Here is a 27,630-nt window from a genome sequence, read left to right as displayed (position 1 = left end):
TTTGTTTGGCAATTTTTTAGGTTTGCAAGGGATTCTGGGTAACAGAACCTGGTGGGAGGCAATCAAGTCCCCCCATCCTGGATTCTCCTGGGTGTCTAGTTTTCAAAAATGTATAGATTTGCTAGATTTCCCTAGGTGCCGGCAGAGCTATGGTTCAAAAACGACAGCTAGGCACTTTGCCAAAAAAGGGTCATTTTTCGCTACGAAATTGAGGTGTGTCCATGTTACGTTTTGCGCCGTTTCCTGTTGCGGGCACTAGGCTGACCCACTCAAGTGAGGTACCATTTTTCTAGGAAGACTTTGGGGAACGCGGGGTGGGTGGAAATTTGTGGATCCACGCAGATTCCAGAACTTTCCACCAGATAAATGTGGGGAAAAAGTGGTTTTTTGGCAATTTTTTAGGTTTGCAAGGGATTCTGGGTAACAGAACCTGGTGGGAGGTAGTCAAGTCACCCCATCTTAGATTCCCCTGGGTGTCTAGTTTTCAAAAATGTATAGGTTTGCTAGGTTTCCCTAGGTGCCGGCAGAGCTAGGGTTAAAAAACTACACCTAGGCACTTTGCCAAAAAAAGTTCATTTTTCACTGCGAAATTGAGGTGTGTCCACGTTACGTTTTGCGCCGTTTCCTGTCACGTGCACTAGGCCAACCCACACAAGTGAGGTACCATTTTTCTCTGAAGACTTTGGGAAACACGGGGTGGGTGGAAATTTGTGGATCCACGCAGATTCCAGAACTTTCCACCACAGAATTGTGGGGAAAATGTGTATTTTTTGGCAATTTTTTAGGTTTGCAAGGGATTCTGGGTAACAGAACCTGGTGGGAGGCAGTCAAGTCACCCCATCCTGGATTCCCATGGGTGTCTAGTTTTCAAAAATGTATAAGTTTGCTAGGTTTCCCTAGGTGCCGGCAGAGCTATGGTTAAAAAACTACAGCTAGGCACTTTGCCAAAAAAGGGTCATTTTTCGCTGTGAAATTGAGGTGTGTCCACGTTACGTTTTGCGCCGTTTCCTGTCGCGGGCACTAGGCCGACCCACACAAGTGAGGTACCATTTTTCTCGGAAGACTTTGGGGAATGCGGGGTGGGTGGAAATTTGTGGATTCATGCAGATTCCAGAACTTTCCACCAGAGAAATGTGGGGAAAATGTGTTTTTTTTGTTGTGGCAATTTTTTAGGTTTGCAAGGGATTCTGGGTAACAGAACCTGGTGGGAGGCAGTCAAGTCACCCCATCCTGGATTCCCCTGGGTGTCTAGTTTTCAAAAATGTATAGGTTTGCTAGGTTTCCTTAGGTGCCGGCAGAGCTATGGTTCAAAAACTACAGCTAGGCACTTTGCCAAAAAAGGGTCATTTTTCGCTACAAAATTGAGGTGTGTCCACGTTACGTTTTGCGCCGTTTCCTGTCGCGGGCACTAGGCTGACCCACAAAAGTGAGGTACCATTTTTCTCGGAAGACTTTGGGGAACACTGGGTGGGTGGAAATTTGGGGATCCAAGTAGATTCCAGAACTTTCCACCACAGAAATATGGGGAAAATGTGGTTTGTTTGGCAATTTTTGAGGTTTGCAAGGGATTCTGGGTAACAGAACCTGGTGGGAGGCAATCAAGTCCCACCATCCTGGATTCCCCTGGGTGTCTAGTTTTCAAAAATGTATAGATTTGCTAGGTTTCCCTAGGTGCCGGCAGAGCTATGGTTCAAAAACTACAGCTAGGCACTTTGCCAAAAAAGGGTCATTTTTCGCTGTGAAATTGAGGTGTGTCCACGTTACGTTTTGCGCCGTTTCCTGTCGCGGGCACTAGGCCGACCCACACAAGTGAGTTACCATTTTTCTCGGAAGACTTTGGGGAACACTGGGTGGGTGGAAATTTGGGGATCCAAGTAGATTCCAGATCTTTCCACCACAGAAATATGGGGAAAATATATTATTTGGGCAATTTGTGAGGTTTGCAAGGGATTCTGGGTAACAGAACCTGGTGGGAGGCAGTCAAGTCACCCCATCCTGGATTCCCCTGGGTGTCTAGTTTTCAAAAATGTATAGATTTGCTAGGTTTCCCCAGGTGCCGGCAGAGCTATGGTTCAAAAACTACAGCTAGGCACTTTGCCAAAAAAGGGTCATTTTTCGCTACGAAATTGAGGTGTGTCCATGTTACGTTTTGCGCCGTTTCCTGTTGCGGGCACTAGGCTGACCCACTCAAGTGAGGTACCATTTTTCTAGGAAGACTTTGGGAAACGCGGGGTGGGTGGAAATTTGTGGATCCATGCAGATTCCAGAACTTTCCACCAGATAAATGTGGGGAAAAAGTGTTTTTTTGGCAATTTTATAGGTTTGCAAGGGATTCTGGGTAACAGAACCTGGTGGGAGGCAGTCAAGTCACCCCATCCTGGATTCCCCTGGGTTCCTAGTTTAAAAAAATGTATAGGTTTGCTAGGTTTCCCTAGGTGCCGGCAGAGCTATGGTTAAAAAACTACAGCTAGGCACTTTGCCAAAAAAGGGTCATTTTTCGCTGTGAAATTGAGGTGTGTCCACGTTACGTTTTGCGCCGTTTCCTGTCGCGGGCACTAGGCCGACCCACACAAGTGAGGTACCATTTTTCTCGGAAGACTTTGGGGGACACTGGGTGGGTGGAAATTTGGGGATCCAAGTAGATTCCAGAACTTTCCACCACAGAAATATGGGGAAAATGTGGTTTGTTTGGCAATTTTTTAGGTTTGCAAGGGATTCTGGGTAACAGAACCTGGTGGGAGGCAATCAAGTCCCCCCATCCTGGATTCTCCTGGGTGTCTAGTTTTCAAAAATGTATAGATTTGCTAGATTTCCCTAGGTGCCGGCAGAGCTATGGTTCAAAAACGACAGCTAGGCACTTTGCCAAAAAAGGGTCATTTTTCGCTACGAAATTGAGGTGTGTCCATGTTACGTTTTGCGCCGTTTCCTGTTGCGGGCACTAGGCTGACCCACTCAAGTGAGGTACCATTTTTCTAGGAAGACTTTGGGGAACGCGGGGTGGGTGGAAATTTGTGGATCCACGCAGATTCCAGAACTTTCCACCAGATAAATGTGGGGAAAAAGTGGTTTTTTGGCAATTTTTTAGGTTTGCAAGGGATTCTGGGTAACAGAACCTGGTGGGAGGTAGTCAAGTCACCCCATCTTAGATTCCCCTGGGTGTCTAGTTTTCAAAAATGTATAGGTTTGCTAGGTTTCCCTAGGTGCCGGCAGAGCTAGGGTTAAAAAACTACACCTAGGCACTTTGCCAAAAAAAGTTCATTTTTCACTGCGAAATTGAGGTGTGTCCACGTTACGTTTTGCGCCGTTTCCTGTCACGTGCACTAGGCCAACCCACACAAGTGAGGTACCATTTTTCTCTGAAGACTTTGGGAAACACGGGGTGGGTGGAAATTTGTGGATCCACGCAGATTCCAGAACTTTCCACCACAGAATTGTGGGGAAAATGTGTATTTTTTGGCAATTTTTTAGGTTTGCAAGGGATTCTGGGTAACAGAACCTGGTGGGAGGCAGTCAAGTCACCCCATCCTGGATTCCCATGGGTGTCTAGTTTTCAAAAATGTATAAGTTTGCTAGGTTTCCCTAGGTGCCGGCAGAGCTATGGTTAAAAAACTACAGCTAGGCACTTTGCCAAAAAAGGGTCATTTTTCGCTGTGAAATTGAGGTGTGTCCACGTTACGTTTTGCGCCGTTTCCTGTCGCGGGCACTAGGCCGACCCACACAAGTGAGGTACCATTTTTCTCGGAAGACTTTGGGGAATGCGGGGTGGGTGGAAATTTGTGGATTCATGCAGATTCCAGAACTTTCCACCAGAGAAATGTGGGGAAAATGTGTTTTTTTTGTTGTGGCAATTTTTTAGGTTTGCAAGGGATTCTGGGTAACAGAACCTGGTGGGAGGCAGTCAAGTCACCCCATCCTGGATTCCCCTGGGTGTCTAGTTTTCAAAAATGTATAGGTTTGCTAGGTTTCCTTAGGTGCCGGCAGAGCTATGGTTCAAAAACTACAGCTAGGCACTTTGCCAAAAAAGGGTCATTTTTCGCTACAAAATTGAGGTGTGTCCACGTTACGTTTTGCGCCGTTTCCTGTCGCGGGCACTAGGCTGACCCACAAAAGTGAGGTACCATTTTTCTCGGAAGACTTTGGGGAACACTGGGTGGGTGGAAATTTGGGGATCCAAGTAGATTCCAGAACTTTCCACCACAGAAATATGGGGAAAATGTGGTTTGTTTGGCAATTTTTGAGGTTTGCAAGGGATTCTGGGTAACAGAACCTGGTGGGAGGCAATCAAGTCCCACCATCCTGGATTCCCCTGGGTGTCTAGTTTTCAAAAATGTATAGATTTGCTAGGTTTCCCTAGGTGCCGGCAGAGCTATGGTTCAAAAACTACAGCTAGGCACTTTGCCAAAAAAGGGTCATTTTTCGCTGTGAAATTGAGGTGTGTCCACGTTACGTTTTGCGCCGTTTCCTGTCGCGGGCACTAGGCCGACCCACACAAGTGAGTTACCATTTTTCTCGGAAGACTTTGGGGAACACTGGGTGGGTGGAAATTTGGGGATCCAAGTAGATTCCAGATCTTTCCACCACAGAAATATGGGGAAAATATATTATTTGGGCAATTTGTGAGGTTTGCAAGGGATTCTGGGTAACAGAACCTGGTGGGAGGCAGTCAAGTCACCCCATCCTGGATTCCCCTGGGTGTCTAGTTTTCAAAAATGTATAGATTTGCTAGGTTTCCCCAGGTGCCGGCAGAGCTATGGTTCAAAAACTACAGCTAGGCACTTTGCCAAAAAAGGGTCATTTTTCGCTACGAAATTGAGGTGTGTCCATGTTACGTTTTGCGCCGTTTCCTGTTGCGGGCACTAGGCTGACCCACTCAAGTGAGGTACCATTTTTCTAGGAAGACTTTGGGAAACGCGGGGTGGGTGGAAATTTGTGGATCCATGCAGATTCCAGAACTTTCCACCAGATAAATGTGGGGAAAAAGTGTTTTTTTGGCAATTTTATAGGTTTGCAAGGGATTCTGGGTAACAGAACCTGGTGGGAGGCAGTCAAGTCACCCCATCCTGGATTCCCCTGGGTTCCTAGTTTAAAAAAATGTATAGGTTTGCTAGGTTTCCCTAGGTGCCGGCAGAGCTATGGTTAAAAAACTACAGCTAGGCACTTTGCCAAAAAAGGGTCATTTTTCGCTGTGAAATTGAGGTGTGTCCACGTTACGTTTTGCGCCGTTTCCTGTCGTGGGCACTAGGCCGACCCACACAAGTGAGGTACCATTTTTCTCGGAAGACTTTGGGGAATGCGGGGTGGGTGGAAATTTGTGGATTCATGCAGATTCTAGAACTTTCCTTCAGAGAAATGTGGGGAAAATGTGTTTTTTTTGTTGGCAATTTTTTAGGTTTGCAAGGGATTCTGGGTAACAGAACCTGGTGGGAGGCAGTCAAGTCACCCCATCCTGGATTCCCCTGGGTGTCTAGGTTTCAAAAATGTATAGGTTTGCTAGGTTTCCCTAGGTGCCGTCAGAGCTATGGTTAAAAAACTACAGCTAGGCACTTTGCCAAAAAAGGGTCATTTTTCGCTGTGAAATTGAGGTGTGTCCACGTTACGTTTTGCGCCGTTTCCTGTCGCGGGCACTAGGCCGACCCACCCAAGTGAGGTACCATTTTTCTCGGAAGACTTTGGGGAATGCGGGGTGGGTGGAAATTTGTGGATTCATGCAGATTCCAGAACTTTCCACCAGAGAAATATGGGGAAAATGTGTTTGTTTTTTTTGGCAATTTTTTAGGTTTGCAAGGGATTCTGGGTAACAGAACCTGGTGGGAGGTAGTCAAGTCACCCCATCTTCGATTCCCCTGGGTGTCTAGTTTTCAAAAATGTATAGGTTTGCTAGGTTTCCCTAGGTGCCGGCAGAGCTAGGGTTAAAAAACTACAGCTAGGCACTTTGCCAAAAAAGGGTCATTTTTCGCTGTGAAATTGAGGTGTGTCCACGTTACGTTTTGCGCCGTTTCCTGTCGCGGGCACTAGGCCGACCCACACAAGTGAGGTACCATTTTTCTCGGAAGACTTTGGGGGACACTGGGTGGGTGGAAATTTGGGGATCCAAGTAGATTCCAGAACTTTCCACCACAGAAATATGGGGAAAATGTGGTTTGTTTGGCAATTTTTTAGGTTTGCAAGGGATTCTGGGTAACAGAACCTGGTGGGAGGCAATCAAGTCCCCCCATCCTGGATTCTCCTGGGTGTCTAGTTTTCAAAAATGTATAGATTTGCTAGGTTTCCCTAGGTGCCGGCAGAGCTATGGTTCAAAAACGACAGCTAGGCACTTTGCCAAAAAAGGGTCATTTTTCGCTACGAAATTGAGGTGTGTCCATGTTACGTTTTGCGCCGTTTCCTGTTGCGGGCACTAGGCTGACCCACTCAAGTGAGGTACCATTTTTCTAGGAAGACTTTGGGTAACGCGGGGTGGGTGGAAATTTGTGGATCCACGCAGATTCCAGAACTTTCCACCAGATAAATGTGGGGAAAAAGTGGTTTTTTGGTAATTTTTTAGGTTTGCAAGGGATTCTGGGTAACAGAACCTGATGGGAGGTAGTCAAGTCACCCCATCTTAGATTCCCCTGGGTGTCTAGTTTTCAAAAATGTATAGGTTTGCTAGGTTTCCCTAGGTGCCAGCAGAGCTAGGGTTAAAAAACTACAGCTAGGCACTTTGCCAAAAAAAGTTCATTTTTCACTGCGAAATTGAGGTGTGTCCACGTTACGTTTTGCGCCGTTTCCTGTCACGTGCACTAGGCCAACCCACACAAGTGAGGTACCATTTTTCTCTGAAGACTTTGGGAAACACGGGGTGGGTGGAAATTTGTGGATCCACGCAGATTCCAGAACTTTCCACCACAGAATTGTGGGGAAAATGTGTATTTTTTGGCAATTTCTGAGGTTTGCAAGGGGTTCTGGGTAACAGAACCTGGTGGGAGGCAGTCAAGTCACCCCATATTAGATTCCCCTGGGTGTCTAGTTTTCAAAAATGTATAGGCTTGCTAGGTTTCCCTGGGTGCCGGCAGAGCTATGGTTAAAAAACTACAGCTATGCACTTTGCCAAAAAAGGGTCATTTTTCACAGCGAAATTGAGGTGTGTCAACGTTGCGTTTTGCACCGTTTCCTGTCACGGACACTAGGCCGACCCACACAACTGAGGTAGCATTTTTCTCGGAAGACTTTGGGGAACGCGGGGTGGGTGAAAATTTGTAGATCCACGCAGATTCCAGAACTTTCCACCAGAGAAATGTGGGGAAAATGTGGTTTTTTTTGGCAATTTTTTAGGTTTGCAAGGGATTCTGGGTAACAGAACCTGGTGGGAGGCAGTCAAGTCACCCCATCCTGGATTCCCCTGGGTGTCTATTTTTCAAAAATGTATAGGTTTGCTAGGTTTCCCTAGGTGGCGGCAGAGCTATGGTTAAAAAACTACAGCTAGGCACTTTGCCAAAAAAGGGTCATTTTTCGCTGTGAAATTGAGGTGTGTCCATGTTACGTTTTGCGCCGTTTCCTGTCGCGGGCACTAGGCCGACCCACACAAGTGAGGTACCATTTTTCTCGGAAGACTTTGGGGAACACTGGGTGGGTGGAAATTTGGGGATCCAAGTAGATTCCAGAACTTTCCACCACAGAAATATGGGGAAAATGTGTTTTTTTTGGCAATTTGTGAGGTTTGCAAGGGATTCTGGGTAACAGAACCTGGTGGGAGGCAGTCAAGTCACCCCATCCTGGATTCCCCTGGGTGTCTAGTTTTAAAATGTATAGATTTGCTAGGTTTCCCTAGGTGCCGGCAGAGCTATGGTTCAAAAACTACAGCTAGGCACTTTTCCAAAAAAGGGTCATTTTTCGCTACGAAATTGAGGTGTGTCCATGTTACGTTTTGCGCCGTTTCCTGTCACGGGTACTAGGCCGACCCACACAACTAAGGTAGCATTTTTCTCGGAAGACTTTGGGGAATGCGGGGTGGGTGAAAATTTGTGGATCCACGCAGATTCCAAAACTTTCCACCAGAGAAATGTGGGGAAAATGTGTTTTTTTTGGCAATTTTTTAGGTTTGCAAGGGATTCTGGGTAACAGAACCTGGTGGGAGGCAGTCAAGTCACCCCATCCTGGATTCCCCTGGGTGTCTAGTTTTCAAAAATGTATAGGTTTGCTAGGTTTCCTTAGGTGCCGGCAGAGCTATGGTTAAAAATCTACAGCTAGGCACTTTGCTAAAAAAGGGTCATTTTTCGCTGTGAAATTGAGGTGTGTCCACGTTACGTTTTGCACCGTTTCCTGTCGCGGGCACTAGGCCGACCCACACAAGTGAGGTACCATTTTTCTCGGAAGACTTTGGGGAATGCGGGGTGGGTGGAAATTTGTGGATTCACGCAGATTCCAGAACTTTCCACCAGAGAAATGTGGGGAAAATGTGTTTTTTTTTTGTGGCAATTTTTTAGGTTTGCAAGGGATTCTGGGTAACAGAACCTGGTGGGAGGCAGTCAAGTCACCCCATCCTGGATTCCCCTGGGTGTCTAGTTTTCAAAAATGTATAGGTTTGCTAGGTTTCCCTAGGTGCCGGCAGAGCTATGGTTAAAAAACTACAGCTAGGCACTTTGCCAAAAAAGGGTCATTTTTCGCTGTGAAATTGAGGTGTGTCCACGTTACGTTCTGCGCCGTTTCCTGTCGCGGGCACTAGGCCGACCCACACAAGTGAGGTACAATTTTTCTCAGAAGACTTTGGGGAACACTGGGTGGGTGAACATTTGGGGATCCAAGTAGATTCCAGAACTTTCCACCACAGAAATATGGGGAAAATGTGTTTTGTTTGGCAATTTGTGAGGTTTGCAAGGGATTCTGGGTAACAGAACCTGGTGGGAGGCAGTCAAGTCACCCCATCCTGGATTCCCCTGGGTGTCTAGTTTCAAAAAATGTATAGATTTGCTAGGTTTCCCTAGGTGCCGGCAGAGCTATGGTTCAAAAACGACAGCTAGGCACTTTGCCAAAAAAGGGTCATTTTTCGCTACAAAATTGAGGTGTGTCCATGTTACGTTTTGCGCCGTTTCCTGTCACGGGCACTAGGCCGACCCACACAACTGAGGTAGCATTTTTCTCGGAAGACTTTGGGGAACGCGGGGTGGGTGGAAATTTGTGGATCCACGCAGATTCCAGAACTTTCCACCAGAGAAATGTGGGGAAAATGTGTTTTTTTTTAGCAATGTTTTGGGTTTGCAAGGGATTCTGGGTAACAGAACCTGGTGGAAGGCAGTCAAGTCACCCCATCCTGGATTCCCCTGGGTGTCTAGTTTTCAAAAATGTATAGGTTTGCTAGGTTTCCCTAGGTGCCGGCAGAGCTATGGTTAAAAAACTACAGCTAGGCACTTTGCCAAAAAAGGGTCATTTTTCGCTGTGAAATTGAGGTGTGTCCACGTTACGTTTTGCGCCGTTTCCTGTCGCGGACACTAGGCCGACCCACACAAGTGAGGTACCATTTTTCTCTGAAGACTTTGAGGAATGCGGGGTGTGTGGAAATTTGTGGATTCATGCAGATTCCAGAACTTTCCACCAGAGAAATGTGGGGAAAATGTGTTTTTTTTTGTTGTGGCAATTGTTTAGGTTTGCAAGGGATTCTGGGTAACAGAACCTGGTGGGAGGCAGTCAAGTCACCCCATCCTGGATTTCCCTGGGTGTCTAGTTTTCAAAAATGTATAGGTTTGCTAGGTTTCCTGTTGGACCTGGCCCTTTTTGAAGGGTCATCCCTAAACTTTTTGCCTTCCTCCTGTATTTTTTCTGACCTGGTGTTGGCTGATTTATGACTCTGGGCACCTTACCACTGCTGACCAGTGCTAAGGTGCATATGCTCTCCCTATGGTAAAATGTATACATTGATTGGTGTCCATGATTGGTTCATTTGGTTTACTGTCAGCCCCTAGTAGAGTGCACCAGGAGTGCCAGGGCTTGTAAATACAAATGCCGCTAGTGGGCTTGCAGCACTGGTTGTGCCACCCACAGAAGCGGCCTAGTAAAATGTGTCTAGGATCTGCCACTGCAGAACCTGCGTGCGGTCTGGTACCGTCGCGCTGACTGCGCAAGTGCACCCACTTGCCAGTCCCTAAACCTTCCCTTAACTACATATTAGTCACCCCTCTGGTAGGCCCAAGGGCAGGGTGCATTGTAGGCATAAGGTAGGACATGCCCTGATGTGTGTGGCATGTCTTAATAGTGAATTACAGCCATTTTCGTTTTTCACTATTGAAGGCTACCTGCTCTCCATAGGCCAGAATGGGCTGCTGGAGTCACTACACGCTGTGACCCCAGTGGACTCATAGAGCATGGTAGAAAGTCATGTTTAGTATGCCTGGACTCAGAATAATAAAATACTTCTTTTAGTAAAGTTTATTTTAATATCCTGTGTTTGTAAATACTACTTTTAGAAAGTTAGTATTTACTGATCTGGCCATTCAGTCCGCCTCTGCGCTGTGTGTGTGTGTGTTCTGCCTAGCAACAGTAAGGAGCAGGGCTGGGGAATTCCAGGAGACAGGCTGGCTGCCAGGTGGTGGGTGGAGAGATTACACCAGGATGGGTGGGAGGAGTACACCCTGACTCTTGAATAGACCTGTGCTCTGCCAGCACAAAGCCGGCGCCGCCCCCTGTGGAGCGGCTGATGTCTCTGCCCTGCTGCTGAAAGGGAAGCGCAGAGTCACCACAACAAAGTGCTCCAAAAACTGGACTGAGCCAGGCCCAGGCCCCCTGGCGCTAAAGAACAAAAGAATTGGTGTATAAAAGTAGGAGCCTGGCTCCTAAGAAATTAGATCCTGTTTGCGCCAAGAAGAAACTCTGCCTGAAGGAGAAGGACCTGGAGAAGCTGAAGGAGGAATACTGTCTCTCTGCCTGAGAGACTGGCCTGCAGTGGGTGCCTGTCTGCTGGAAGGAGAGGGAAAGCCTGAAGAAAAGGACTTTGATTCAACTTGTGCCTTTAAAACAATCTCCAAGGGCTTGCGTGTGAACTTGCCCCCTGACCTGCGCCCCAGGAACAGTGGGCGCTACCATCCTGAAAGAAGAGGAGAAGTGCCTTGAAGTGATTCAGCAAGCTGACCCCGGAGAACCTGTGCATCCCCTGATCTCGCTGAGCAACGCGACTTCTGCTGCTGGCGTGGCTGCAAACAACGTAAAGGCCTGACAGCCCGAGCACCGTGAACAGTTGCCCCCTCGAGCCGTAGCTCGCAAAGTAAGGTGGAGATCTCCGCGCCTGAGCGCCGAGTCCCTGTGACCCCTGCCGGGTTGTAGAGGCTTCTGCAAAGGACTAAAGTGCCCTGGTTCGCGTCTCCGGCCGAAGCTAACAGCGCGCGGCGCTGTGATCTCACCCCGAGGCTGCCCTCCTGCTTCTGACCCCCTTCGTGGCAACCTGCATCCTGCCCGAGCGCCCCACGAAGCTCCGCCGTCCCCTGGACACTGGGGACACCAGCGCGACGTGGGACACCCCTGGACTGGACCGCGAGGCCGCCACGAACCTTCCCCGTGAAATCTGCAAGGTATTGTGCCAGCGCGTGAAAAGTACGGCCCGTACTTGCCTTTGTACGAACCGTACCTGCCCTGTAACTACGGGTGCCTGGTTCGCACCGTACTGCCTGTGAAGTGCCTTGGTTCGTACCCGCCTTGTAAATACTTGTGCCTGGTTCGCACCGTACTGCCTGTGAAGTGCCTTGGTTCGTACCCGCCTTGTAAATACTTGTGCCTGGTTCGCACCGTACTGCCAGCTGAAATAATGGCGCTTTGAAAAGTGCTCCTTTTGGCTGAGTTCGAGCCGTAACAGCCTTGGTTCGACCCGTACTTACCCTGGGAACAGCAAGGTTCGAACCGTACCTACGTTTTAACCGTACTGCATTGAAAAGCATTACCGGTGCTCACTCGAGAAGAGTGAGACTCGGCAAGCGTACTCCGGCTCACGCGAGAAGCGTGGGAAACGGCAAGGCACTGTAAAAACCTTGCCAAAGGCACCCCAAAGGCGCTACGAAGTGCCCAGAAGACCTAAGAAACCTATTTTAAAGAGAACTGTGCCATTTTTACAACTGTGGACTGCCCGTAAAGCATTTTGAGAGTAACTGGATTATTTTACCAAGAGAACTGTATTTATGCAACCTGCCTGAAAGAAAACCTTTTATATAAAGAATTATATTTTGGACATAAATACAGCCTTGTGTCTTTGTGTGGTGGGGTGGTGATTATTGTGTGGGACAACTTGAACGCTTAACCTATATGCCCTCTGGAAATTTAGCCTGACTGCTCGCGCCACGTTACCTAGAGGGTGAGCAGGGGTTATTTTTAAAGAGGTGATCCTTTGCCCTGACTTAGATGAAAAGGGTCCCTGCTTGTCGCAAGTGCATACCTGCGCCAACCAGAGACCCCGGATTCTAACATTGGTGGCAGCGGTGCGGATTTACGGATTTGCGTTCTAATTGTCTGCGCAGTGATTGCTAACCATTGCACAGTAGGCGGTCCAGTAGCTTAAGCCACAGAACTTTGCCATTTAATTTCGCCTGCCAAGAAAAGATCCCTTGCGTTGAAGCCATGCCGGGCTCAAACAGCACAGCATCTGAAGCCTCTGAGATGGAATGGGAGTGGGATGCGTCAAAACTGGACGACTACACAAAAAAGCAACTCAGGTACTTTTGCAAGAAGTTCAAGGTTCCGCATGCAGGATGCAGGAACAAGAAAGATCTCTACAAGGCGCTGAAAGCCTGGATGGAGTCACAGAATGCAACTGATGAGATTGTGTTAGTGGAACCAGCAGAGAGCGTCCACAGCTTTGGTAGAAACCTGTCGCCAGGGGAGCTGGCAGACAGGCAGGCCGCAAGAGAACAGGAGGTCACTTTGGCAAAACTGGAACTGGCTCTGGAAGAGAAGAAGCTGGCTCTTGAAGAAAAGAAAATGCAAATGGAGCATGACTTTTTAATGAAGAAATATGATATGGAGCTCGAGAGGCTTGAGGCCATGAGTGTCTCATCCCAGCAGCAAGAAAGGTGCGTAGCTCAGAGATTGAGCTTTTCTGAGTGGGAGGAGGAATCCAGCTCAGATGGTGGCAGCAATATTGAATTCTCTAGTGCTGAAAGAGTAGTACACACACCCAGAGATGTGGCGCCTGGCTTGAAGGAGGGGGTTAACACACACCAGGAGGTTCAAGGGCATGAGGTAGCTCCAGTAGTGCGCAGTATCCCTGAAGGGAATAGGGTAACTGGCGCAGGGGTTCATAGTCCTAGTGGCGGGAGGGACACTCTACTGGCTCTAGATGAGAGGCGCAGGGAGAGGGGTTCCCCCAACATTGAAGTCCTGGTAGGTGAGTGTGAAGACCGCCCAGAAGAGTGTGGGTTGTGTGACAGAGACAGTCAGATACTGTCTTGCCAGTCTCAGGAGAGTGGTGTGGAGTACGTGTGTGAGGCACTGGATGGTAAGGTGAAGGCTAGTTTGGTTAACCCTGCTAGGGGGCTGTGTGATCCAATTGTGGGAGAGCATATTTTAAGTCCCTGTTTTCCAGAGCTATGTCAACACCTGTTGGAGACCGAGTTCTCTGACCGCAGAGAGCTCACATTGGAGGTAGACCTTTTGGTGGATTCCAGAGGGTCTGGAGAGGCATTGGGGAATGACCCTGTGGGGAGTGGCTCAGGTATCTTCCAACCCAGAGTGGTGGAAGTGGTGCAGAGTAGCCCAGCTAGGTCCCATGGTAGTGGGAGGGGTGTAGGGGCTCACGTCCTGTCTCAGTGGAGAAGGAGTGAGTGTGGGGCTGCGTGCCCCCAGGTGCCCGAAACCCAGTCTCAGAGCCTGGATGGTTCTTTAAGGGAACACCAGGCGGGGAGCCTAGGCTGTCCTGATGGGCCACCCGTTGAGGGGGATCCCCTAGTGTCTGGTGAGCTGGGAGTGTCTGTAAGCAGGCCTCCATCAGTTCTGGTGTCTGGCAGTACCGCTCCAGTTGGGAGGGTGCAGAGGTCCAGATTGAGGGGTGAGAGGGGGAAAGAGTCCCCAGTGGAAGAACCAGTGGGTCAGGGGCCAGCCAGAAGGGCTGCGTCCCCCGTGAGTGACCATGGTGACACCACTTCTGTCCTGGGGGATCTTCAGGCACTGTCAGATGGACAGGGGTCTGGAGATCAGCGCCAGGCAGACTGTCACACGACACATGAGTTATGTGTCACCCTCAGGGGGGGCATGCGTGCTCCCCGGGAAGTCCTGGTGCGCCAGGCGAGCGTTCAACCGCATGGGTTGGACCCAGGGTTGGGAAGCCAGGTTCAGGTGTTGTCTGACCTGGAGGGTGGGACCACTGTAATCAGTGTCCTGACCCATGTTGCTTCTAGGGGTACCACGCCAGTTGGGAGTGGGCAGTACTCTGGAAGGGGGTGCAGAGGGAGGGAGTCCTCGCCTCTGACCCCGGCTCAACTGAAGGGTTTAGACCCTAGGTTGAAGGGCCAGGTTCAGGGTGTCCCCCCTGACCTGGGCACCCAGTTGCAGGATAGAACCCCTGAACTGGTGGGCGAATTGCGCAGGACACCTGCCACAGGTGCCGTGGCAATTCTGGAAGGGGGTGCCACTCCAGGTGGGAGGGTACAGAGCCCCAAGGAGGAGGACCGGGTGTGGGAGAGGCCACCCCAGTCTTTGGTCCAGCCGCTGGGTACAGTCCCGGGGCTGGTGGGTCAGTGCCAGGATGTCATACCTGACCTGACAAGGGGGAGAATGGACAAAGGGTGCCAAGCACCTGGGGCTACTGGCCCCTGCTCCCTGGCACCACAGAGGATTGAGAGCCCTGAGAGGCATACGGCCTGGGTCTCATCCCTGACTACTGTCAGTGGCCACTGTAGCATTTTGCTGTCTCTCTGGTGGGACACACCTGTGGGCCAGTTAAGGTTAGGTGCTGCACAGGTGGTGTCCACAGGTGAGGAGAAGGGTTCCCCATGGATTGGCTTGGTGGGCCCTGAGAGTATGGACAGAGGGAGTCCAATAGGTTCAGATTGGCGTAGAACTGGAGTCTGCCCCTGCAGTTGCGGGCCAGGTCCTTGTTCTATCGCCCCAAGCAGGGAAGACCATCACGGTGGTGATTGGTCTACCCTGCGTTTTGGCTGGAAGGGGGTTGTGTTGGACCTGGCCCTTTTTGAAGGGTCATCCCTAAACTTTTTGCCTTCCTCCTGTATTTTTTCTGACCTGGTGTTGGCTGATTTATGACTCTGGGCACCTTACCACTGCTGACCAGTGCTAAGGTGCATATGCTCTCCCTATGGTAAAATGTATACATTGATTGGTGTCCATGATTGGTTCATTTGGTTTACTGTCAGCCCCTAGTAGAGTGCACCAGGAGTGCCAGGGCTTGTAAATACAAATGCCGCTAGTGGGCTTGCAGCACTGGTTGTGCCACCCACAGAAGCGGCCTAGTAAAATGTGTCTAGGATCTGCCACTGCAGAACCTGCGTGCGGTCTGGTACCGTCGCGCTGACTGCGCAAGTGCACCCACTTGCCAGTCCCTAAACCTTCCCTTAACTACATATTAGTCACCCCTCTGGTAGGCCCAAGGGCAGGGTGCATTGTAGGCATAAGGTAGGACATGCCCTGATGTGTGTGGCATGTCTTAATAGTGAATTACAGCCATTTTCGTTTTTCACTATTGAAGGCTACCTGCTCTCCATAGGCCAGAATGGGCTGCTGGAGTCACTACACGCTGTGACCCCAGTGGACTCATAGAGCATGGTAGAAAGTCATGTTTAGTATGCCTGGACTCAGAATAATAAAATACTTCTTTTAGTAAAGTTTATTTTAATATCCTGTGTTTGTAAATACTACTTTTAGAAAGTTAGTATTTACTGATCTGGCCATTCAGTCCGCCTCTGCGCTGTGTGTGTGTGTGTTCTGCCTAGCAACAGTAAGGAGCAGGGCTGGGGAATTCCAGGAGACAGGCTGGCTGCCAGGTGGTGGGTGGAGAGATTACACCAGGATGGGTGGGAGGAGTACACCCTGACTCTTGAATAGACCTGTGCTCTGCCAGCACAAAGCCGGCGCCGCCCCCTGTGGAGCGGCTGATGTCTCTGCCCTGCTGCTGAAAGGGAAGCGCAGAGTCACCACAACAAAGTGCTCCAAAAACTGGACTGAGCCAGGCCCAGGCCCCCTGGCGCTAAAGAACAAAAGAATTGGTGTATAAAAGTAGGAGCCTGGCTCCTAAGAAATTAGATCCTGTTTGCGCCAAGAAGAAACTCTGCCTGAAGGAGAAGGACCTGGAGAAGCTGAAGGAGGAATACTGTCTCTCTGCCTGAGAGACTGGCCTGCAGTGGGTGCCTGTCTGCTGGAAGGAGAGGGAAAGCCTGAAGAAAAGGACTTTGATTCAACTTGTGCCTTTAAAACAATCTCCAAGGGCTTGCGTGTGAACTTGCCCCCTGACCTGCGCCCCAGGAACAGTGGGCGCTACCATCCTGAAAGAAGAGGAGAAGTGCCTTGAAGTGATTCAGCAAGCTGACCCCGGAGAACCTGTGCATCCCCTGATCTCGCTGAGCAACGCGACTTCTGCTGCTGGCGTGGCTGCAAACAACGTAAAGGCCTGACAGCCCGAGCACCGTGAACAGTTGCCCCCTCGAGCCGTAGCTCGCAAAGTAAGGTGGAGATCTCCGCGCCTGAGCGCCGAGTCCCTGTGACCCCTGCCGGGTTGTAGAGGCTTCTGCAAAGGACTAAAGTGCCCTGGTTCGCGTCTCCGGCCGAAGCTAACAGCGCGCGGCGCTGTGATCTCACCCCGAGGCTGCCCTCCTGCTTCTGACCCCCTTCGTGGCAACCTGCATCCTGCCCGAGCGCCCCACGAAGCTCCGCCGTCCCCTGGACACTGGGGACACCAGCGCGACGTGGGACACCCCTGGACTGGACCGCGAGGCCGCCACGAACCTTCCCCGTGAAATCTGCAAGGTATTGTGCCAGCGCGTGAAAAGTACGGCCCGTACTTGCCTTTGTACGAACCGTACCTGCCCTGTAACTACGGGTGCCTGGTTCGCACCGTACTGCCTGTGAAGTGCCTTGGTTCGTACCCGCCTTGTAAATACTTGTGCCTGGTTCGCACCGTACTGCCTGTGAAGTGCCTTGGTTCGTACCCGCCTTGTAAATACTTGTGCCTGGTTCGCACCGTACTGCCAGCTGAAATAATGGCGCTTTGAAAAGTGCTCCTTTTGGCTGAGTTCGAGCCGTAACAGCCTTGGTTCGACCCGTACTTACCCTGGGAACAGCAAGGTTCGAACCGTACCTACGTTTTAACCGTACTGCATTGAAAAGCATTACCGGTGCTCACTCGAGAAGAGTGAGACTCGGCAAGCGTACTCCGGCTCACGCGAGAAGCGTGGGAAACGGCAAGGCACTGTAAAAACCTTGCCAAAGGCACCCCAAAGGCGCTACGAAGTGCCCAGAAGACCTAAGAAACCTATTTTAAAGAGAACTGTGCCATTTTTACAACTGTGGACTGCCCGTAAAGCATTTTGAGAGTAACTGGATTATTTTACCAAGAGAACTGTATTTATGCAACCTGCCTGAAAGAAAACCTTTTATATAAAGAATTATATTTTGGACATAAATACAGCCTTGTGTCTTTGTGTGGTGGGGTGGTGATTATTGTGTGGGACAACTTGAACGCTTAACCTATATGCCCTCTGGAAATTTAGCCTGACTGCTCGCGCCACGTTACCTAGAGGGTGAGCAGGGGTTATTTTTAAAGAGGTGATCCTTTGCCCTGACTTAGATGAAAAGGGTCCCTGCTTGTCGCAAGTGCATACCTGCGCCAACCAGAGACCCCGGATTCTAACATTTCCCTAGGTGCCGGCAGAGCTATGGTTCAAAAACTACAGCTAGGCACTTTGCCAAAAAAGGGTCATTTTTCGCTACAAAATTGAGGTGTGTCCACGTTACGTTTTGCGCCGTTTCCTGTCGCGGGCACTAGGCTGACCCACACAAGTGAGGTACAATTTTTCTCGGAAGACTTTGGGGAACACTGGGTGGGTGGAAATTTGGGGATCCAAGTAGATTCCAGAACTTTCCACCACAGAAATATGGGGAAAATGTGGTTTGTTTGGCAATTTTTGAGGTTTGCAAGGGATTCTGGGTAACAGAACCTGGTGGGAGGCAATCAAGTCCCCCCATCCTGGATTCCCCTGGGTGTCTAGTTTTCAAAAATGTATAGATTTGCTAGGTTTCCCTAGGTGCCGGCAGAGCTATGGTTCAAAAACTACAGCTAGGCACTTTGCCAAAAAAGGGTCATTTTTCGCTGTGAAATTGAGGTGTGTCCACGTTATGTTTTGCGCCGTTTCCTGTCGCGGGCACTAGGCCGACCCACACAAGTGAGGTACCATTTTTCTCGGAAGACTTTGGGGAACACTGGGTGGGCGGAAATTTGGGGATCCAAGTAGATTCCAGAACTTTCCACCACAGAAATATGGGGAAAATGTGTTTTTTTGGGCAATTTGTGAGGTTTGCAAGGGATTCTGGGTAACAGAACCTGGTGGGAGGCAGTCAAGTCACCCCATCCTGGATTCCCCTGGGTGTCTAGTTTTCAAAAATGTATAGATTTGCTAGGTTTGCCTAGGTGCCGGCAGAGCTATGGTTCACAAACTACAGCTAGGCACTTTGCCAAAAAAGGGTCATTTTTCGCTACGAAATTGAGGTGTGTCCATGTTACGTTTTGCGCCGTTTCCTGTTGCGGGCACTAGGCTGACCCACTCAAGTGAGGTACCATTTTTCTAGGAAGACTTTGGGGAACGCGGGGTGGGTGGAAATTTGTGGATCCACGCAGATTCCAGAACTTTCCACCAGATAAATGTGGGGAAAAAGTGTTTTTTTGGCAATTTTATAGGTTTGCAAGGGATTCTGGGTAACAGAACCTGGTGGGAGGCAGTCAAGTCACCCCATCCTGGATTCCCCTGGGTTCCTAGTTTTAAAAAATGTATAGGTTTGCTAGGTTTCCCTAGGTGCCGGCAGAGCTATGGTTAAAAAACTACAGCTAGGCACTTTGCCAAAAAAGGGTCATTTTTCGCTGTGAAATTGAGGTGTGTCCACGTTACGTTTTGCGCCGTTTCCTGTCGCGGGCACTAGGCCGACCCACACAAGTGAGGTACCATTTTTCTCGGAAGACTTTGGGGAACACTGGGTGGGTGGAAATTTGGGGATCCAAGTAGATTCCAGAACTTTCCACCACAGAAATATGGGGAAAATGTGTTTTTTTTGGCAATTTGTGAGGTTTGCAAGGGATTCTGGGTAACAGAACCTGGTGGGAGGCAGTCAAGTCACCCCATCCTGGATTCCCCTGGGTGTCTAGTTTTAAAAAATGTATAGATTTGCTAGGTTTCCCTAGGTGCCGGCAGAGCTATGGTTCAAAAACTACAGCTAGGCACTTTGCCAAAAAAGGGTCATTTTTCGCTACGAAATTGAGGTGTGTCCATTTTACGTTTTGCGCCGTTTCCTGTCACGGGCACTAGGCCGACCCACACAACTGAGGTAGCATTTTTCTCGGAAGACTTTGGGGAACGCGGGGTGGGTGGAAATTTGTGGATCCACGCAGATTCCAGAACTTTCCACCAGAGAAATGTGGGGAAAATGTGGTTTTTTTGGCAATTTTTTAGGTTTGCAAGGGATTCTGGGTAACAGAACCTGGTGGGAGGCAGTCAAGTCACCCCATCATGGATTCCCCTGGGTGTCTAGTTTTCAAAAATGTATAGGTTTTCTAGGTTTCCCTAGGTGCCGGCAGAGCTATGGTTAAAAAACTACAGCTAGGCACTTTGCCAAAAAAGGGTCATTTTTCGCTGTGAAATTGAGGTGTGTCCACGTTACGTTTTGCGCCGTTTCCTGTCGCGGGCACTAGGCCGACCCACACAAGTGAGGTACCATTTTTCTTGGAAGACTTTGGGGAATGGGGGGTGGGTGGAAATTTGTGGATTCATGCAGATTCCAGAACTTTCCTTCAGAGAAATGTGGGGAAAATGTGTTTTTTTTTTGTGGCAATTTTTTAGGTTTGCAAGGGATTCTGGGTAACAGAACCTGGTGGGAGGCAGTCAAGTCACCCCATCCTGGATTCCCCTGGGTGTCTAGTTTTCAAAAATGTATAGGTTTGCTAGGTTTCCCTAGGTGCCGGCAGAGCTATGGTTAAAAAAGTACAGCTAGGCACTTTGCCAAAAAAGGGTCATTTTTCGCTGTGAAATTGAGGGGGTGTCCACGTTACGTTTTGCGCCGTTTCCTGTCGCGGGCACTAGGCCGACCCATACAAGTGAGGTACCATTTTTCTCGGAAGACTTTGGGGAATGCGGGGTGGGTGGAAATTTGTGGATTCATGCAGATTCCAGAACTTTCCACCAGAGAAATGTGGGGAAAATGTGTTTGTTTTTTTTGGCAATTTTTTAGGTTTGCAAGGGATTCTGGGTAACAGAACCTGGTGGGAGGTAGTCAAGTCACCCCATCTTAGATTCCCCTGGGTGTCTAGTTTTCAAAAATGTATAGGTTTGCTAGGTTTCCCTAGGTGCCGGCAGATCTAGGGTTAAAAAACTGCAGCTAGGCACTTTGCCAAAAAAGGGTCATTTTTCGCTGTGAAATTGAGGTGTGTCCACGTTACGTTTTGCGCCGTTTCCTGTCGCGGGCACTAGGCCGACCCACACAAGTGAGGTACCATTTTTCTCGGAAGACTTTGGGGGACACTGGGTGGGTGGAAATTTGGGGATCCAAGTAGATTCCAGAACTTTCCACCACAGAAATATAGGGAAAATGTGGTTTGTTTGGCAATTATTTAGGTTTGCAAGGGATTCTGGGTAACAGAACCTGGTGGGAGGCAATCAAGTCCCCCCATCCTGGATTCCCCTGGGTGTCTAGTTTTCAAAAATGTATAGATTTGCTAGGTTTCCCTAGGTGCCGGCAGAGCTATGGTTCAAAAACGACAGCTAGGCACTTTGCCAAAAAAGGGTCATTTTTCGCTACGAAATTGAGGTGTGTCCATGTTATGTTTTGCGCCGTTTCCTGTTGCGGGCACTAGGCTGACCCACTCAAGTGAGGTACCATTTTTCTAGGAAGACTTTGGGGAACACGGGGTGGGTGGAAATTTGTGGATCCACGCAGATTCCAGAACTTTCCACCAGATAAATGTGGGGAAAAAGTGTTTTTTTGGCAATTTTTTAGGTTTGCAAGGGATTCTGGGTAACAGAACCTGGTGGGAGGTAGTCAAGTCACCCCATCTTAGATTCCCCTGGGTGTCTAGTTTTCAAAAATGTATAGGTTTGCTAGGTTTCCCTAGGTGCCGGCAGAGCTAGGGTTAAAAAACTACAGCTAGGCACTTTGCCAAAAAAAGTTAATTTTTCACTGCGAAATTGAGGTGTGTCCACGTTACGTTTTGCGCCGTTTCCTGTCGCGGGCACTAGGCCGACCCACACAACTGAGGTAGCATTTTTCTCGGAAGACTTTGGGGAACGCGGGGTGGGTGAAAATTTGTAGATTCACGCAGATTCCAGAACTTTCCACCAGAGAAATGTGGGGAAAATGTGTTTTTTTTGGCAATGTTTTAGGTTTGCAAGGGATTCTGGGTAACAGAACCTGGTGGGAGGCAGTCAAGTCACCCCATCCTGGATTCCCCTGGGTGTCTATTTTTCAAAAATGTATAGGTTTGCTAGGTTTCCCTAGGTGCCGGCAGAGCTATGGTTAAAAAACTACAGCTAGGCACTTTGCCAAAAAAGGGTCATTTTTCGCTGTGAAATTGAGGTGTGTCCACGTTACGTTTTGCGCCATTTCCTGTCGCGGGCACTAGGCCGACCCACACAAGTGAGGTACCATTTTTCTCGGAAGACTTTGGGGAACACTGGGTGGGTGGAAATTTGGGGATCCAAGTAGATTCCAGAACTTTCCACCACAGAAATATGGGGAAAATGTGTTTTATTTGGCAATTTGTGAGGTTTGCAAGGGATTCTGGGTAACAGAACCTGGTGGGAGGCAGTCAAGTCACCCCATCCTGGATTCCCCTGGGTGTCTAGTTTTCAAAAATGTATAGATTTGCTAGGTTTCCCTAGGTGCCGGCAGAGCTATGGTTCAAAAACTACAGCTAGGCACTTTGCCAAAAAAGGGTCATTTTTCGCTACGAAATTGAAGTGTGTCCATGTTACGTTTTGCGCCGTTTCCTGTCACGGGTACTAGGCCGACCCACACAACTGAGGTAGCATTTTTCTCGGAAGACTTTGGGGAACGCGGGGTGGGTGGAAATTTGTGGATCCACGCAGATTCCAGAACTTTCCACCAGAGAAATGTGGGGAAAATGTGGTTTTTTTGGCAATTTTTTAGGTTTGCAAGGGATTCTGGGTAACAGAACCTGGTGGGAGGCAGTCAAGTCACCCCATCCTGGATTCCCCTGGGTGTCTAGTTTTCAAAAATGTATAGGTTTGCTAGGTTTCCTTAGGTGCCGTCAGAGCTATGGTTAAAAATCTACAGCTAGGCACTTTGCTAAAAAAGGGTCATTTTTCGCTGTGAAATTGAGGTGTGTCCACGTTAGGTTTTGCGCCGTTTCCTGTCGCGGGCACTAGGCCGACCCACACAAGTGAGGTACCATTTTTCTCGGAAGACTTTGGGGAATGTGGGGTGGGTGGAAATTTGTGGATTCACGCAGATTCCAGAACTTTCCACCAGAGAAATGTGGGGAAAATGTGTTTTTTTTTTGGGCAATTTTTTAGGTTTGCAAGGGATTCTGGGTAACAGAACCTGGTGGGAGGCAGTCAAGTCACCCCATCCTGGATTCCCCTGGGTGTCTAGTTTTCAAAAATGTATAGGTTTGCTAGGTTTCCCTAGGTGCCGGCAGAGCTATGGTTCAAAAACTACAGCTAGGCACTTTGCCAAAAAAGGGTCATTTTTCGCTACAAAATTGAGGTGTTTTGCGCCGTTTCCTGCTGCGGGCACTAGGCTGACCCACACAAGTGAGGTACCATTTTTCTCGGAAGACTTTGGGGAACACTGGGTGGGTGGAAATTTGGGGATTCAAGTAGATGCCAGAACTTTCCACCACAGAAATATGGGGAAAATGTGGTTTGTTTGGCAATTTGTGAGGTTTGCAAGGGATTCTGGGTAACAGAACCTGGTGGGAGGCAGTCAAGTCACCCCATTCTGGATTCCCCTCGGTGTCTAGTTTTCAAAAATGTATAGATTTGCTAGGTTTCCCTAGGTGCCGGCAGAGCTATGGTTCAAAAACTACAGCTAGGCACTTTGCCAAAAAAGGGTCATTTTTTGCTACGAAATTGAGGTGTGTCCATGTTACGTTTTGCGCCGTTTCCTGTTGCGGGCACTAGGCTGACCCACTCAAGTGAGGTACCATTTTTCTAGGAAGACTTTGGGGAACGCGGGGTGGGTGGAAATTTGTGGATCCACGCAGATTCCAGAACTTTCCACCGGATAAATGTGGGGAAAAAGTGTTTTTTTGGCAATTTTTTAGGTTTGCAAGGGATTCTGGGTAACAGAACCTGGTGGGAGGTAGTCAAGTCACCCCATATTAGATTCCCCTGGGTGTCTAGTTTTCAAAAATGTATAGGTTTGCTAGGTTTCCCTAGGTGCCGGCAGAGCTAGGGTTAAAAAACTACAGCTAGGCACTTTGCTAAAAAAGGGTAATTTTGCATTGTGAAAATGTGGTGTGTTCACGTTGGGTTATGAGCCATTTCCTGTCGTGGGCACTATGCCTACCCCTACAAGTGAGGTACCATTTTTATCAGGAGACTTAGGGTAATTCAGATGTGTAAAGGAACTGTTATTACCTATTGACTTTCGATGCATTTCTGCCTTCCAAATGAAAGACATTGTGTAAAAAAGAAGTCATTCTAAAAAATGACTGATAATTCTCATGCCAGTATGAGTATTCCCAATTTCGGAAATGTGCAAATATCTATTGTTTCTAAACTCTATATTTTGTTCCCATTTCAGAAATACATAGGTGTCTTTCATACCGATTTTTCCATGTACACATTTTTACAGAATAATTACTATATACCCGGTACATAATAAAAAACCATTGCAAGTTGCTGCTCAGTTTTTGGATCTGGGTTTGTCGGGTTCTTGGTGAACCTACAAGTCCTATATATCCCCACAACCAGTAATGTCCAGTGAATGTAACGGTATATTGCTTTCATAGAGCTGTCATAATTAGAAGAAGTTACAGGTGAAAACGTTGACACAAAAGTCTTTTTTATTCAACAAATTTTCAATTTATCCTATATTTAACTGTTAGTTTCTATAAAAAACACCTTGATGGATCTACACAAATGACCCCTTGCTGAATTCAGAATTGTGTCTACTTCTCTAAAATGTATAGCTTTCCAGGATCTATTATTGCTTTTGTACCCATTTCTACCATTAACTGGAAGGAGGTCGAAAGCACAAAAAATAGCAAAAATAGGCTATGTCCCAGAAAAATGCCAAAACTTTGTAAAACATTTTGGGTTTCTGACAAAAGTCTGGTATCCCCTAAAAGCTGGGAAAATGGTGATTGCAGCCCCACAAACCATTTTTTGATAACACTTGCAGGGAAAACCCAGAAGCTTTCATTTGCAGCCCGTTTTTCCCATTTTCCCCAAAAAAACCTAAATTTTGCTGTATTTTGGCTCATTTCTGTGACCCCTCCAGGGGAATCCACAAACCCTGAGTACCTTCAGAATCCCCATGATGTTGGAAGAAAAGGACGCAAATTTGGCTTGGATACCTTATGTGGTCAAAAAGTTACAGGGGCCTCAGCGCGCACTACCCCAAATAGCCAAAAAAGGGCGTGGCACAGGAGGGGAAAAGGCCTGGCAGCGAAGGGGTTAAGATGGTTCCCAAGGATTGGTGCCACTCCTGATTTTCACAGTAATCTCTAATTATGCACATGACTTCCATTTAGAGTTCATTGTGTTCAAATTTATCTAAAGTAGAAATCCTGAAAATCTTGCATTGCTGGCTCCCTCGTCCTTTTAGATTTGACAACAATGACCTACAGCATGCAAAGTGCTAATCAGTTAAACACTTTACTTTTCAGAACCGTGGGGAAAAATGAGGCTGACATTTCTGCTCCTTCTCAGCATCATGGCAGCTGTTTCCCAAGGCGCAAGTGAGTGTTGTTAAAGCAGTGAAGGTGCAGCGGTGGAGGTTTGTGGGGTGTTACTGAAGGGTGCATAAGCCTTGGTCTAAAACCAATGAGCTGTTCTACCATGCACCCTGGAGTACTACAACATTGGGTAGAAGTATCACCTCCTTTTTGATACTTTGCATGTCTTGAGGCTGAATTGTTTCTATTGGTGCAGGGTCAAGACTGATTTGCATATGGCTGGGTTCAAACTGAGTTGGCATGGTTGGTGTAAAACGATGGACTGGGATGTGGCCCGAGCGATTGCCAGTGGCTGAGATAAACTCAAGCATTCCATCCATTACTTGTTGTTGTTGCAGGGGATGGTGTAGGTCATTGGAGAGCAGTGTGGCAGGCGAGTGGAGACAGTACGTCAGTAGATGGGAGATGGTAAGGGATACCAAAGGAGGGATGGGGTGCAGGTCACAGATGGAGTTGTTGAAGATGCAGGCCAGTGGACGGGAGAGAAGATAATGTGGGTCAGTGATGGGGGATCGGGGTAGGTCAACGGAGAGGAGAAAGGACAGGTCAGTGGAGCAGGTGCATGACAATAGATAGGTGAGAGTACAAGTCAGTGAAGGTGGGGCGAGAGTGCTAGTCAGGGGACAGGAAAGGATGTGGATCAGTGACGGGGATGGTGTAGATCACTGAAGAGGAGAGGGGGTAGATGAGAGCAGTGGAGCAGAGAAGATGCTTGTCAGTGGATAGTAGAGGGTACGGGTCACTGACGGAGGGGAGAGACCAGATCACAGAATGAGTTGTTGAGTAGGCAGGTAAGTGGTCAGTGCAGGAGGGGATGCAGATGAATGGAGGGGAGAGAATGCGGGTCAGTGAAGGCAGATGGTCCATGGAGAGAAGGAGCAGGAGAAGGTCTGGAGGTGTGAAGTGAAGAAGGATCTCAGTAGTGGTTGATCCAGCCTGAACATGTGAGGTCCCTTATATCCCAGATACAACTATCAAACAGAGGGATTACCTATCACCCTAGAGAAACTTACTACGCCCAGTTGTATTGAGCCCAGACCGCAGCAGAGGGAGACCATAGTAAATTACTTAGCACCCTTACCCCTTACGGTGATCCGTCTGACCAACGAGCAACCTTGGAAGGGCAGATTACTGAGATGGAGATCAGGGCAGCAATAAAAGAGATGGCTCGGGGGAAAACTCCCGGCCCAGATGGGCTGCTGGTGGAGTTTTATTCTATGTATGACCAGACCCTAGTACCAAAACTAGTGGATGTGTACACCGAAACGTGGGAGGTGGGGGAACTACCCTCTTCGAACAGGGACGCCCTCATAGTGCCTCTCCCCAAAACTAAAAAACCACACTCACAGGTGTCAGATTTCCGCCCACTCTCGATGCTTAACACCGATTTAAAAATTTTAGTCGAGTAAGTTCTTAGCCGCACGCTTAAGTTAGATGACCTATGCGAGGGCAACCTTAATCCGACTGTTAGATCACTGAAAGCGTCTGTACAATTCTGGCGCTCCCTCAAGCTGCCACTGATGGCTAGAGTGGCACTTTCAAAAATGATTATGCTACTAAGATTACTGTATCGACCTTCCTGATGCAGCGAAGCGGGTAGGTGAGCCACGAAGCTCCGAGCGGGAGCAGAGACATTACACTGTGTGTCCAAATTACTCCGCTGTGATCTGATGAGGCAGCACATGAAAACTAAAGAGGTTTGCTGCCCTTCTCCAGGGCATTAACCCTCGGATAGAAAGAGTGGTAAGTAGCGTTGCACAACACCACCCACTGTAGATAGTTTTTTAGTCACCTGGTCCTGAGGAATCGCCAACTGATCACTTTGTGACATTCTGAGGCGAGAAACATGTTGATCATCTGGGGGTAGAGCGAATTTTTGTCACATTAAAACAAAATAGTCGCCCTCTCTCTTCCCTTTTTAGTCAGGTTGGGACCTTTCCAGAATAAAAAGAATCACAAAGGATTCCCTTACCTGTTTTAATCCACACACCACATCTACACGCCTCTAGGCCCCTCTCACCCACGGCATCTAACGGCAAGGAACTAAAGATCTCGGAAAAAGAGCCCCTTTATGGGTGCCCATGGAGCATTGCAGCGCCGGCTCGACGAGGAGCAGACCCATATGATGAAACATGACACCTAGCTTGCTGGGTGTGTGAGGGTCCTACTTCCAACAGGAGGTATCCCCCACCTCCTCACTACCTTGAGTACACACCAGGTGGCCAACTTGCCACTGAGGAACTCCGTACCTTTCATTGTCTTCTAACTAAGATTACTGTACCACTTTGTGAACCTTACTGTGGTAATACCGCTGAGCTGGTTCTCGGACTTGAATCAGCTGCTTCGTGAACTGATCTGGGATGGGGGACAAAATAGGGTAGCCCTGGAAATAACACAAAGAACAGCTGAGAAGGGAAGACTAGGCGTCACGGATTTCGAACTATATTACCTAGCTTCTCAGCTGCAATGGCTAGCCCAGAGTTTGGACATTCGGAATATGGAATATTTAGGAGAGATAAACGGGGGACATAACCAGGGTCGGTTAGTGGCTA

At 48.6% G+C, this 27,630-nt stretch overlaps 1 protein-coding gene across 3 annotated transcripts in view; it reads left to right on the top strand.

The window, feature by feature from the left end:
- Positions 1-27,630, top strand: part of LOC146772563 (mucosal pentraxin-like) — a 116,646-nt gene that overhangs the window by 70,677 nt on the left and 18,339 nt on the right. For 2 of the 3 annotated variants that reach the window (XM_085639616.1, XM_085639618.1), the window contains exon 2: positions 25,010-25,081. In XM_085639616.1, coding sequence (XP_085495742.1) covers positions 25,024-25,081 — 58 coding nt within the window. In that variant the 5' untranslated portion in view covers positions 25,010-25,023. Of the gene's footprint in view, positions 1-16,694; positions 16,921-25,009; positions 25,082-27,630 lie in introns of those variants that run through there. The other variant, XM_085639617.1, reaches the window with a different exon arrangement.

Source organism: Triturus cristatus, chromosome 12 (assembly GCF_964204655.1).
Source record: "Triturus cristatus chromosome 12, aTriCri1.1, whole genome shotgun sequence".
In the NCBI taxonomy this organism is placed as follows: Eukaryota; Metazoa; Chordata; class Amphibia; order Caudata; family Salamandridae; genus Triturus; species Triturus cristatus.
The sequence above is the reverse complement of the archived record's forward strand: the minus strand, read 5'-3'. Positions and strand labels throughout refer to the sequence as shown.